At 40.2% G+C, this 12721-nt stretch overlaps 1 protein-coding gene across 1 annotated transcript; it reads left to right on the top strand.

Moving 5' to 3' along the window:
- Positions 1-3450: 3450 nt before the first annotated feature.
- On the top strand, positions 3451-7258 carry hbegfa (heparin-binding EGF-like growth factor a). Its single transcript, XM_047352771.1, has 6 exons — positions 3451-3706; positions 4333-4575; positions 5313-5511; positions 5604-5756; positions 5843-5929; positions 6023-7258. The coding sequence occupies exons 1-5, from the start codon at positions 3664-3666 to the stop codon at positions 5913-5915; spliced, it is 711 nt and encodes a 236-aa protein (XP_047208727.1). The 5' UTR covers positions 3451-3663; the 3' UTR covers positions 5916-5929; positions 6023-7258.
- The last annotated feature ends 5463 nt before the right edge of the window (positions 7259-12721 follow it).

Here is a 12721-nt window from a genome sequence, read left to right as displayed (position 1 = left end):
TCACTCTCGTGAAAGTAACACTGTTTCAAAATTGTACAAATTAGGTCACAAGTTGCTGTAAGCAGCTGACTGTAAAACAAACAGAGCAGATAACCTGACTATGGGCGACTGTGGGAGTAGTCATCTTTTAATCTGAAAGTTGTGGGTTTGATTCCAGCTTCCTCCTGCCACATTAATGTGCCCATTAACCCCAAGTTGCCTACCAATCCGTGAGAGTTTGTGAGAGTGATTGGGTGAATGTGGCTCTACTGTAAAGTGCTTTGAGTGGTCATATGTCTGGAGCATCCCTTTACAATGAATAATTAACCCAGGTCAGCTTTCTGTGCTTTTATACTGGAGAGCAGATTGACAAAGGATAAAACATTCTGTTTAATAAAAATGTTAACTAAATTCAGAGGGGTTTTATTCAAAAGTGCATGTGTCAAAATCAAAACATCAACAAAAAATTGTTATGGATAACTATAATATAAATGTAAAATGAAAAATCATGCTTGATATCTACACTGATATAGAATGGAGAATGTCTTAGTGTTATGGTTAACATGATTTGATGAAAATGAAAACTATCAACCCACAAAGGGCTTAATCCGAAGTCGCAGAGAAATTTAAACTGAAGAACCGATGTAGCAGCCTAATCCAATTTGCTGAACTGTAATTACAACGCAACTCAAAATGATACTCAGCAGTTTGTATGGCTCCCATGTGCTTGTATGCATGCCTGACAACTTTGGGGCATGCTCCTTATGAGATGATGTATGGTGTCCAGGGTATCTTCTCCCAGATTCTGACCAGGGCATCACTGAGCTACTGGACAGTCTGAGGTGCAACCTGGTGGCATGTGATGGACCTAAACATGATGTTCCAGAGATGTTCTATTGGATTTAGGTCAGTGAAGACCATTCGACGGTATCAGTTATTTTGTCCTCTGGAAACTGCCTGGATACTCTTGCCACATGAGGCCAGGCAATTATCATGCACCAGGAGGAACCCAGGACCCACTGCACCAGCGAAGGGTCTAACAATGGGTCTAAGGATTTCATCCAGATACCTAATGACAGTCAGGGTGCCATCTTTTATCCTGTACAGGTCTGTGCCTCCCTGAATATGCCTCCCCAAACCAACACTGACCCACCACCAAGCCAACCATGCTGAATAATGTTGCAGATGGCATAACGTTCACCACAGCTCCTGCAGACCCTTTCATGTCTGTCACATGAGCTCAGAGTAAACCTGCTCTCATCTGTGAAAACGAACAGGGCGCCAGTGGTGAACCTGCCAATTCTGGTGTTCTCTGGTAAATGCCATTTGAGATCCCTGGTGCTGGGCAGGGAGAACTAGGCCCACTAGAGGACGTCAGGCCCCCAGGTGACCCTCATGAAGTCTGTTTCTTGTCGTTTAGTCACAGATATTCACATCGGTGGCCTGCTGAAGGTCACTTTGTAGGGCTCTGGCAGGACTCGTCCTGTTCCTTTTCGCACAAAAGAGCAGATATCGGTCCTACTGATGGATTAAGGACCTCCAGTGGCTCTGCCCAGCTCCACTAGAGCTCTCTTGGAATTTCCTTCATGATCTTGAGACTGTGCTGAAAGACACAGAAATCTTTGAGCAATGCCAAGTATTGATGGGTCATCCTAGTGTAGTTGGACTGCCTTTGCAACCTCTGTACGGTCCAGCTATCGCCTCTTTAGAGTATAGCTCTCAAAATTCTCAAAATTTTGTTGGAATTTATTCCCATTCTTCCTGACAGATCTGCTGTAAGCGGGTCATTTTGTAGGCCACCTTGCTCACACACATCTTTTGCGCCTTGCCCTCAAATTTTGAATGAGACTGCGATTGGGACCTTATGATGGGCCCCTAAAAACATTGACTTTGTCATCCTTAAACAGCTTTGTACATATTGCTTATTAGGAGCAAAATGCATTTGGAAGATCTTTTTGTGCCTAAGCTTGAGCCTCCATGCCGATATCTGGAGACGTTAATTTATCATCTATCTTTTACACATAATGTTTTTCTTTGTTATGCTGTTTTGCAAAGCATCAGGCTTCTGTGATTCAGAAGAGCCTGTTGATAACTGTGATTCAATGATCTCTATGGTATGGCCACAATGGGCCAGTTTTGTGCTACGTGTATTTAGATCTTTGAAAATGTGTCTAAAATTTGAGCAAACACATGTCAGTGGTAGATGATTTACAGGGGACAAAATCATGTTCTTGTTAGACAATCATGAAAAAAGCATTTCGTCCTATAAGCGCATCTACTTCTCATCATGATGTAAATTATCTTTAATCCAGGAGAGATTTGATGATTTTTGATCATCTAATTTGACTTAGAGTGGGCTATTTAAAGCAGTGTCATCTACTAGTAGAAATATAAAGAGATGGGAACCAAATGCACTGCCGTCTCAAAGCAGGTTGGGTGCAGTTCACAGCTTTACCAAGAGGCGGCGCAGCCAGACTGTGTTTTAGTCTTTCACAAGACACTATTAGTATTACATTTTTCAAGGATAGTTTAGGCACAGTTTTTACAAACAGATATATATATATATATATGTGAAATAAAACACGAACTGATGTTTTTAAGCCATTATTTCTGTTAATTATGAAATTTTTCATTTACAGGTAATGAAATGTAATTACAATGTTACATCAGACCAAAAAAAGCATTTCAATACAGAGATGTTGGCTTATTCAAAAGTGTACTTAATACTTTTTTAAAGGTTGTGATTTTCAAAAGGTACTTTTAATCTGACACCCAAGCCTCATTGGAAAGAACATTTTTCTTTATTGAATATGAATGCATGTTTTGCATCTGTCAGTGTGTCTTGGTTGCACCTAATTTTTAAATGTGGGTAGTGGTTGAAAGTCCTTAAACATGAAGTAATTTAAGGCACATTACTGTAAATGAAAGTTTTAACAGACATTGTTGTTCAAAGCTGTAAAATAACTTTTTAACAGATGAAAGCCAGCGGTGGGCTGCCGTCGGTCTGTTCAAAACGTATCTGAAACATTACGCATTAAGGTAAAAGTTATATTAATTAACTACATTACTGTCAATCAAATGCAACATATGTCCGCTCCAAGTTCCTTGGAGCCCATAGAAAGCATGTGGTACACTGGTTGACCCGGCCGGCGCAAGACGGACCTGAATGGACCAGAAAATCGGAGTTGTTCCGTAATTTGACGGAGAACGACGGAGAGCTGGTCCGTGACGGAGTAGTCACTAATTAATTAAACGAAGTTGTGTGTTGGTTTTTCAAAATAAAGTCAATTTTAAGGTTTTATGATATAACTTCCGGAAGGGGGAGCGGACAGTCCACGGCACCCCCACAGATTTCCTGTCCACGCCCTGGGAGAGCCAGCCGAACGCGGGCTGTGTTGACAGCAGGAGGTGGAGGAGGTGGAGGAGGCGTGGTCAACAGCACTTATTATACTACCGTGTCTCAGTCCTGCCCTTCCAAGCAGCTGGGACAGCAGAGCTGCTCCGACTTTCCAACCTCACCTACCGCTCACAAACAGGCGGAATTAACCTAAAAAGACAAAAAATAAGAATAAAAAAAAGGACAGCCAGAGGGGAAAAACTGGAGAAGACAGGATATTTACTGGAATACAACCCGTTGATCGTTTTCAATCTGAACACGCCGTTATTGTTCAAACGCTGGACACCATGAGGATTTTCACTGTTGCGGTTCTGCTTGTTCACTACTTGGGTGAGTTCCTGTATAAAGGATTTTGTACAAATAGAACAATATGTTTGACATCAGTTTCCCCCCCCATGCCCTAACCATTAGTTGACTTTTTAATGTAAATCTCATCATCTAAACGTTTTATTTTAAAAAAATGCAATCTTAAATCGCTAATCTCTGTTATATCAAGCTGTCCTGAAGCTAAAGGGGTCATCTGTCTATTTTAGATCAAGCTTTATGTAACTGGATACATTTATTTTTAACTCATATTCTTGCCTTGACATTAGCTAAGAGTGTGTCCATGCAATTTGGGGGTGTGCGTGTTTGGGTCCTGCCTCTGGCAACATTTGGTTCCTAAACCGCAGAAATACTTGACATTGGTTTTTACCTGTTGTAGTGATCTGGAGCAAAGCTCAAATAAGCTTTTTACTCATTACCAAACATGTATCAGTAGTTTAATTACAATCCCTTCCAAATCGTACCTGGCGCTTGCCTGTGGGCAACATGTCTTAACTTGCCCAGTGAGCTCCGCCCAGGTAGATCTCAGTTCATTCCTTCTACCTGTAGAGGAGTAGCGTCTGCTTGTGTTTTCCAGTTTTTCTTTTCCATTAAATCAAGCTCTCTCTCTCCCCCCTCCCTATCTCCTCCAGTTATGTCCAGAATGGCCAGCGGGGCTGCAGTCGACAGAATTGAGGGCGACAGGCAGCGGCGCACGACTGTGTTCAATCTTTTGGACACAACCAGGGACAGGAGGGTAGAGGAGGAGCGCACAGGTCCCACGACAGTGCAGCATGGCCAGCAAGGCAAAGAAGAGGAGTATGATGATGAATATTACTACGATGATGATGCTGACGAGGAAATGTCTGGAGACTATGACGTGGATGGGCCACGAAGTAAGGCAGCCTCTTTAGCTATTTAAAAAAAATCATTATTATTATTATTTTTTGCATGCCGTTGGTAATCCAAGTGACAAACTTCTGAGTAGCTCTTCCAATAAGGCTTTGTCATGAAAGCAGCTGAACAAGCTGTGTAGTCATTGTTTCAGTCATTATTAAGGTGCATATCTTTATTTGCTTTTAAACACTAGACGTTTTCATGGAGTGCCTGACTAAACAATTGTAAAGTACTTAGTACCACCAAAGACTGCAAGAGATCAGGAGCTCGGAGAGAACTGTGTGAATGCCGCTGTGTTTACACAGTCACAAACAGCAGTGTGGATAAAAGTGTTTTGCTTTGAGGGCAGGCATTTTCCTTACTTGGAGTGAGATCTGTCTGGACAATAGATGAAACATGTGAGGCTTACTCCACATGAGTGAGAATTTGCAACCCTGTTAAGACCAGACTGATTTTTGGCTTTATTGGTTCAGTTGCCATGTCAGACAAAGTGCATGCACTTTACTAATTTGAAGTGAGGTTTATCAGGATGAAATACATGACAAGCTTGAGTCTTTATCCCAAAACATGAAAGTTGGCAAAATCTGGACTTATGTGGTCTTTCTTTTTTGCATTATTTGTGTAGTCGTGTAAATTGCAAGCTCTTTCCTTAGTTTTGAGGGAGATTTTTCTGGGGACAGTAAGGAATTGGAAGACTGGACTTCATTCATAGTTTTTTTTGTCTTTATTGGTTTAGTGGCCATGTCAAGCAAACCAAAAGATCCATCATCTGTCCTGGAGGCCAAAAATACAGAGGGAACGCAAAAAAGGGGAAAGGGGAGAAAGAAGGGGAAAGGCAAGGGGAACAAGAGGAATCCCTGCCTCAAAAAGTACAAGGATTTCTGCATTCATGGCACCTGCCAGTACCAGAAGGAAATCCGTGCCCCATCCTGTGTGTAAGTACCAAAGCTTTGCAAACACCTGGATATCATCAACATAAATAACATATCGTGATATTAACTTGATGGATGCCTTGTTTTGTTTGCAGGTGCCACACAGATTACTCTGGTGAAAGGTGCCAGTTTATTATGCTGCCTGTGCATACCACAGAGGGCTACAGCAGAACCACGGCTTTAGCGGTGATAGCTGTGGTGCTTTCATCTGTCTGCCTCGTCATCATCGGCCTGTTATTAATGCTAAGGTGAGTAAAACATACACCCGTCGCCATAAACAAGAATCAAAAAGTAAGTGAAATAATCCAACTAAGCCCCCTTTTTTTGTTTTCAGGTTTCACAAGCGTGGAGCATATGATGTAGAGAGTGAGGAGAAGGTCAAGTTAGGGCTGGCGTCCAACAACTGAAGACACAAGCAGAGGTGAGTGGTTCAGAACTGACCTATAGTCACAGACATCACCCAGCAGCTTCTTTGTGCTTCATTTAATTAATCATTTTCCCTCTGTCATATTAGGCATAAAATGCAGAAATTCTACCTCAAACTGGAAAAACAGAAGCGTGCTGCGATAGGAGGTCCATGGCGAGCCATGAACTAGATGCGAACTGAGAGCGCTCAGATGGTTTGGTATCAGATCGGCTGTGAGTGACTTGATCGGTATCCCCACAGACGTCCAAAAGAGTAGAGGGCACCTTCTTGGAAATGAAATACCGGATGGTTTAGAAGATGGACTGAAGATGGGATTGGCACGAAGAAAAAAAGACGGAGGGATGATGTTTGGACTCTGCTCTGCTTCTTGAAAAGAAAATGTTTCGAGTGGAACTAAAAACTTTAAACAGCAAGGATAGCTCAATCTGGACTCTTTTTTTTTCTCTCATGAGAAAACATTTTGTATTTTCCTGCACATCTTTTTCTTTTTTTCTGTACAGTAAATGTTATATTTATAAGTTTAATTTATTTATTTAAATGTATTTATAGGGATATTAATCCCTCTAGTAGTTTTTAAAAATGTAATGTTACAATTCTTTTTATATTTGCTATTAAACAATATTTATTTATAAAACAAACAACGAAATCGCAAAAGCTCTTTGACGCATTTAGAATTTTTTTTCATGTAACCGGCTTTACGTCTCGCAAGCCCAAAGTGATCCAAAGCACTGTAATTAACAAATTCCAAATGAAATGTTTATTTGGGTAATTTTATTCTTTTATTTAAATTATTTTTACAAATTTTTGTTCAAATAAGAACATCTCTATGGAAGCTACCATCCCATACCCGGTAGGTTTAGTTGCAATGGGAAACCAGTATATCCTATAGTGTTTTGGGTCTTTGCTAAATGGCACATTAGTGTTGAAGATAAGGGTGGGCAATTTCCTCAGCTTGACTTTATCCTGCAGGCTCAGGGGTTTTAAGGCCAGAAAATTAGGGTCTTTCTGTGTCCAGCTTCTGTTTTCTAAAAACAGGTCAGCAATGGTTTTAATAAGTTTCTGCACCAGCTATACAGGTGGTGCAGCCTCTCTGCCTCTCTTAGTGTATGAGAACAGAATCCAGTATCAAATGGACTGTAAGGAGAAATGGGTGTGTGGGGATAAGTTGAGTTGCTTTTGTCTTATCAGAGGAGAAAGTGGCAAGCTGTCAAAGTTAAAAATGTGAATTAAAGTGTTCGACCCTTTCAAATCCGGATCTGGAATTTTTGAAGTGATGATTTGTGATTGACTTGTTCATTGCAAAATAATAAAAAATTATCATTATGTTTTTCACTGTTTCTGAATCATTGCATGTCATTATGTTGGTGGAGATTGAGTCATTGAGGACATGACACATAGGTGCCTAAATAGAAGGTAACTGGATCTCTCTTGTGTCTTGAAGTTGTTTCGCCTCTTTTCTAAAATGCTTCTTTAGTTCTGAATAAGGATCATGCTTGTAAAAGTTGTGGTCAGAAAATTCACACAAATGGGGTTGTTAAGGTCACACGAGTCACTGGCCCTACCTTCCTTTCAGTTAATGTTGGGCCGTTGTCACTTGACAATACAAACGTGTCACCTAACGATGCTGGCATGTTAGTTCTGGTCACACGTCAAGACAAAAAGTCCACTTGCCTTCCATTTAAGCATTTAGGATTACTTTTCATTGCACAGATAAGCAGACCCAGATGTTTCATGCTTATCGGTGCATCTCTTATGTGAGGTCAACTTTAATTTTGCTCTTTCATCAATTTCCTGACTTGGCCCACACATTAACGCCTTTATGCAGATACCATCAGTTTGCTCTTTTGTCCTTTTTAGGGCCTGTAATTATAGTAAACATAATATTTTTATTTCCTCTCCCTGTGACGTCTGTGCAACCTTTCTTAGCCACGGCACCTGTATCCTGGCCTACATTGCTAATACGTCCTGCTGCCTTCAAAAGGCAAATATTTTTAGTTTGATCTGTATGTGGAGTCATACAGCTCACCCTATTCATTGTGTTTAGTTTTAGTTGTTTGAAGATGGCTATAATTGAACAGTAAAATTAATGTATTTTGTAATGAGGGGGCTTTCTGAAAACTGATTTAGCACATTTCCCTTAAAGATCAATCAGTCTCAAGCATATTAATACATTGACACAAACTTGATGATTTGTCCCTTTAAAATTGTGACTTTTCTGTCCTCTTTAAACAAGGAATTATTTCTCAAATTTTGAAGTCGGGTAATTATGACCAAGTATGCAACTATAGAGCAATCAGAATTCTGCCCACCACATCCAAAGCTATTGAAGACTCTCTTACAGAGCAGTTATTAAAATTCACTGATCTTAAAAAAAAAACAGTCCGGGGTTCACTTAGGTGATGTGATAAAACTACCAAGCTGTTATCTTGTTGAAAACATCAAAATCTCCTTCGATAAAAGATATATAGCCTTCTGTAAAAAGTATTTGTCCCCTTAAATATTTCTTATTTTTTTGCTTGTTCGTCAAAGTTCCATGTTTCAGATCATTAGACATGTTTTAATGTCAGACAAAGATAATCGGGGAAAAATACAAAGGTTATTTTTTTCCCTAATTAATAAGATCATTATTTGAAAGCTCCATTTTATATCCACTCAGATTATTTTTGTCTAATACAGAAGAAATCTGTAAATCTTAGATCTTTTTAGATCTTAGATCTAATTTTAATCTAGATTTAATTAAGGCTCACTTCTCTATTGCTTATGTATTATCAAATTTCCTGAAATGTTATACAGATGTTCAGTGCCAAATGTATGCAGACATTGCGGTCGTATACGTAACTCCAAATAGGTGTTGAACTGGCAAATTGTGTAGCCTCACAATGGTTTGTGGATCATTTTTAGCCATTGAAATGAACTAGACTGTCATGAACAACTAGTCTAGATGTGAGATTCTGTGATTTCTGTGACGTTTCAATCAACAACAAAGGCTGGAAGACACAGGAACATACCATTTTCAATCCAGGTGCACAAATTATTCAAAATGTAAAAGTTTACTGTTTTTGGCAGAACCGGACTTCAGTGCTGAGTCACAGCATATGTGGTGGATTGATATAGCCGGCAGGTTTAGCCAATGCAACATAGTCATTGCTCGGCTGGACAAAGCAGCACCAAGTGTAGCAACAATCTCCTTTGATATTGTTGGCTGTTAATTTCCACTAAGACCGTGTTATATCCAACTGATATGAGCATTTTCAAATGTTTCAGGTGAAACAGAAGCTTAAATGAAGACAAATCCACACACAGTGAACATAGAACATAGTTTTATTGGTATTTGTAGTTTTAAAGGCAAACATTTTAAAAGCATAACTGGGGACTGGGCCTGCAGATTATTAATTCTGTTTAAGGGCCTATGGTCATTATAACAGTTATTTGTATTCTTCTTGTAACTTTTGTTTTATATATTAATCTTTCTAAATCAAAAAGCAGACCGCTGTGTGGGAGTGCTAACCTTTTGAGAGCAGAGTTGAGGTGTGTAAACCAGGGAACACCTGATTCTCAGCCACCAAAACGTCACGCTGCAGCTTTACGTACTTCATTACTCACACAGGCTAACAGCTGTTGTGTTCAAAGAGATGTGTAGTATAACACCAGGAGGGCCAAAGGTGTTCAGAGAGACCCCGGAGGGCAAGTACCGGCAGCAATGGCACTGTCATGCTCGCCTGCACGCAGGTTTTAATGGTGGTAGGGCTGATAAAAAGCTCCAGCTGGATGGAGCCAAAGTTTAGTCATCCCTTGAAGTCACCTCCTACGCGGATGTTGTTACACCGGTACTGTGCGAGTGTGTGTGTGTGTGTTTGTATGTGTGTGTGTGACTGGGAATGCCTTAGCTCTGTCTGTGTGTGGTTTACTGGGGTTAACCAAACCATTAAAGGGACAAATCCGCTGTAAAAAAAAATACATGTTTACCAGTTGATGCTCCTCAAAGCTGTTTGTTGGTTTGACTCCATGCTTTCTATAATTAATGAATAAACAAGATACTGAACCCAATGATCGCTCTGGTTTATGGTAGTTTAAAACAGATGTTCAGCCTAGCCAAGGGTGTGGTACCTGATTCAAGATGTGACTTTCGTCATAACATGTGTTGTGAAACTAAAAAATAGAAGTTCCACTTTGCTTTTTTCCATTAAAAAATAGCCCAATAGCTTTGGTTTCTCAAAACTGAAACAGAAAAGCAGGTAATATTCCTCCGTATGTCATTTTCAGTTCTTCCAGGTTGTACCACACCTCACAAAAGTCTTCACACCCCTTGAACGTGCTTGAATTTGGTCACATTTCATCTACAATGTTCAAGGTGTGTTTTTTTTTTTAGGATTTTATGTGATAGACTAACAGATATAGTGCATAACTGTGAAGCTTAAGAAAAATGTTAGTTTTGTTTACAAATAAACTGAAAAGTGTGGTGTGTATTCGTCCCCTCCCCCCAATACTTTGTAGGAAATCCTTTCACTGCGATTCCAGTCTTTGAGGTAATTTTCTACCATCTTTGCATTTCAAGAGACTGAAAAGATTGCTCTTTGCAAAATAGCTTTCAGGGTTTAGTCAGCTTAGCTGGAAAGTGTTTGTGGACATTAATATTTTTCTATTACTTTTAGGCCTGGATGTAAGTCTGGCTTGTTCTAAGACATGAATATATGTCTAGTGTTTTTGTCCTGCTGGAAGGTGAACCTCCATTTCAAGTCTTATTATGTCTGTCACAGGTTTTCTCTCAGAGTTGTCAATATTTCCACAGATTTTGATCAGCTTCTCTATCTTTAATATTTTGACCACCTTGATCCCTGACCTCTGAGGCATTCACAGAGCAGCTGTATAGATCAAATTACAAAACTGTGGACTCTGCTGATCAAATGACTTCCGAACGCATTTGGTCGCACTGGATTTTATTTGTGGGTATCAGAATGAGGGGGCAAAACACATTTGCATGCCATACTTTTCCCATTTTTATTTGCAAGACATTTTGAAAACCATGCATCAATTCTCTCCCATTTCAAAATTTTGTAATACTTTGTGTCGGTTTATAACATAAGTTAAGAAAAAAGATGTTGAGTTTTTTGGGTTGAACTGTGACAAATGCCTTTTGCAAAGCACTGAATGTGTGTATTTACTAGACACACACACATTTTACAGTAGTGAAGCCACCTAATCCTGGCCTCTCAATGTTAAGTAGCAGAGTGCACAGAAATAGTGCTGTGGAGTCATGCTCACATAGCTGCTATTCCCGGGGCTGATGGCCACTGAAGAGCCAGAATGCTGGGAGAAAACTGGGAGTTCACTGCCCGCTTATCCTAGGAGGACCAGTGGCCCAGAGCCAGGATATCAAGCCCACCATGGTCTATCGTTTACCCTTGTAAGGTTGGCTCCACAGAGTCTCAATACATGGTTTGCCCTCACCTTCTGGGTGTTTTTTAACATTCCTAGAGAGAGAGACTAAAAGGGGATGTTTTCACAGCAAGAGAGGCATTTCCTCACAGGTTGTCCAAAATTTATTGGAAGGAGCAAAATTCATTGTGTGCCAGAAGCCTTTGGGAAATAACAGGATAGTATTGATTTTGGCCCATTTCTCTTTCAGTATGAAATGCAACACGCATTATACAGAAAGAGAATAGGAAAATTTAGATACACAGTAAACAAAAACATTTACAAAGGTCATATCTCTTTAATATGATCTAAATCCATTAGTAAAGTGATAGATTGATATATTGGAAAAAAAACTGCAGTGGTCAGGTACTGTTGCAACTGTAACAGATTGCTTCAGTGTAAGAAGGGCGAGATTGTTGTGAAAGGTGCTTCCTGCCCTGCTGAGAAGCAACAATGGGTAGTTTCCACACTAACATGGAAGTGCGCATGCCGACAGTTGCGAATATAATTATGCTCTTACCGGATCTCATAAACTGCACAGTGTTATTACCTGAGGTCGACAAATGTGTGTCTGTGTGTGTGTGTCCCAGAATCAGCTTGGGATGCTCAACCATACAGTTTAGCTTTCCAGCGAAGTAAAGTGAGTTTGTAAGATGTGCCACAAACTATGATCGGCCTTTCTGACAGTTAACCTCAGTGCACCATTCAGGCCTGATTGATGAGGTGGTGACAGAAACATGGACATTGTTGCATGACACTGAGAAGCTACGATGGATGAGCGTGTTGCGTGCCATCTGTGTGACCCCATTTACACAAAGGCAGACCGCAAGAAAGGAGGGCGGGGTGGAGAGGGTGACAGGAATTAACATAAAGATCGAGGGGTCATTAAGGTAACATGAGAGGAAGATGAAGAGAGAAAGATGGAAGGATGGAGAATGGGTCAAGGTGAGAACTTCTACTTAGGACGGTACTGACTTGTCTTCACTCATCTTAAATAAAAAAGAGATTCAAGTGTCAGAGCATCTGTCACTAACTATTATAGCCCTCCATCTTCCTCCTTCTGGCCTTTACCCTCCTTTTCCTGTGAACCAGCCCCTCATTTTCCTAAGTCCGGCCTTGCATGCTTCTTTTATTCTCTCCTCATTTCCGTATCCTTTTCCTGTCTTCTCTTCCTTCACCTTCTTTGCACCTGAAAAGGCAGTATGGCCATGGTAATGCATGAGAAACTTACGTGAGGCTAAATCAGCTGTTAAATTGAAATGAAAATGTTTATCTCCTTCAGGTAGGAAATGTTTACTTTCTAACGCTCATGTTTAAAATGAAAAACACATTTCTAGCTCATGCGTCTATCTCCATCAAGCTGTGACTCCT

This window comes from Girardinichthys multiradiatus, chromosome 23 (assembly GCF_021462225.1).
Source record: "Girardinichthys multiradiatus isolate DD_20200921_A chromosome 23, DD_fGirMul_XY1, whole genome shotgun sequence".
Lineage (NCBI taxonomy): Eukaryota > Metazoa > Chordata > Actinopteri > Cyprinodontiformes > Goodeidae > Girardinichthys > Girardinichthys multiradiatus.
The sequence above is the reverse complement of the archived record's forward strand: the minus strand, read 5'-3'. Positions and strand labels throughout refer to the sequence as shown.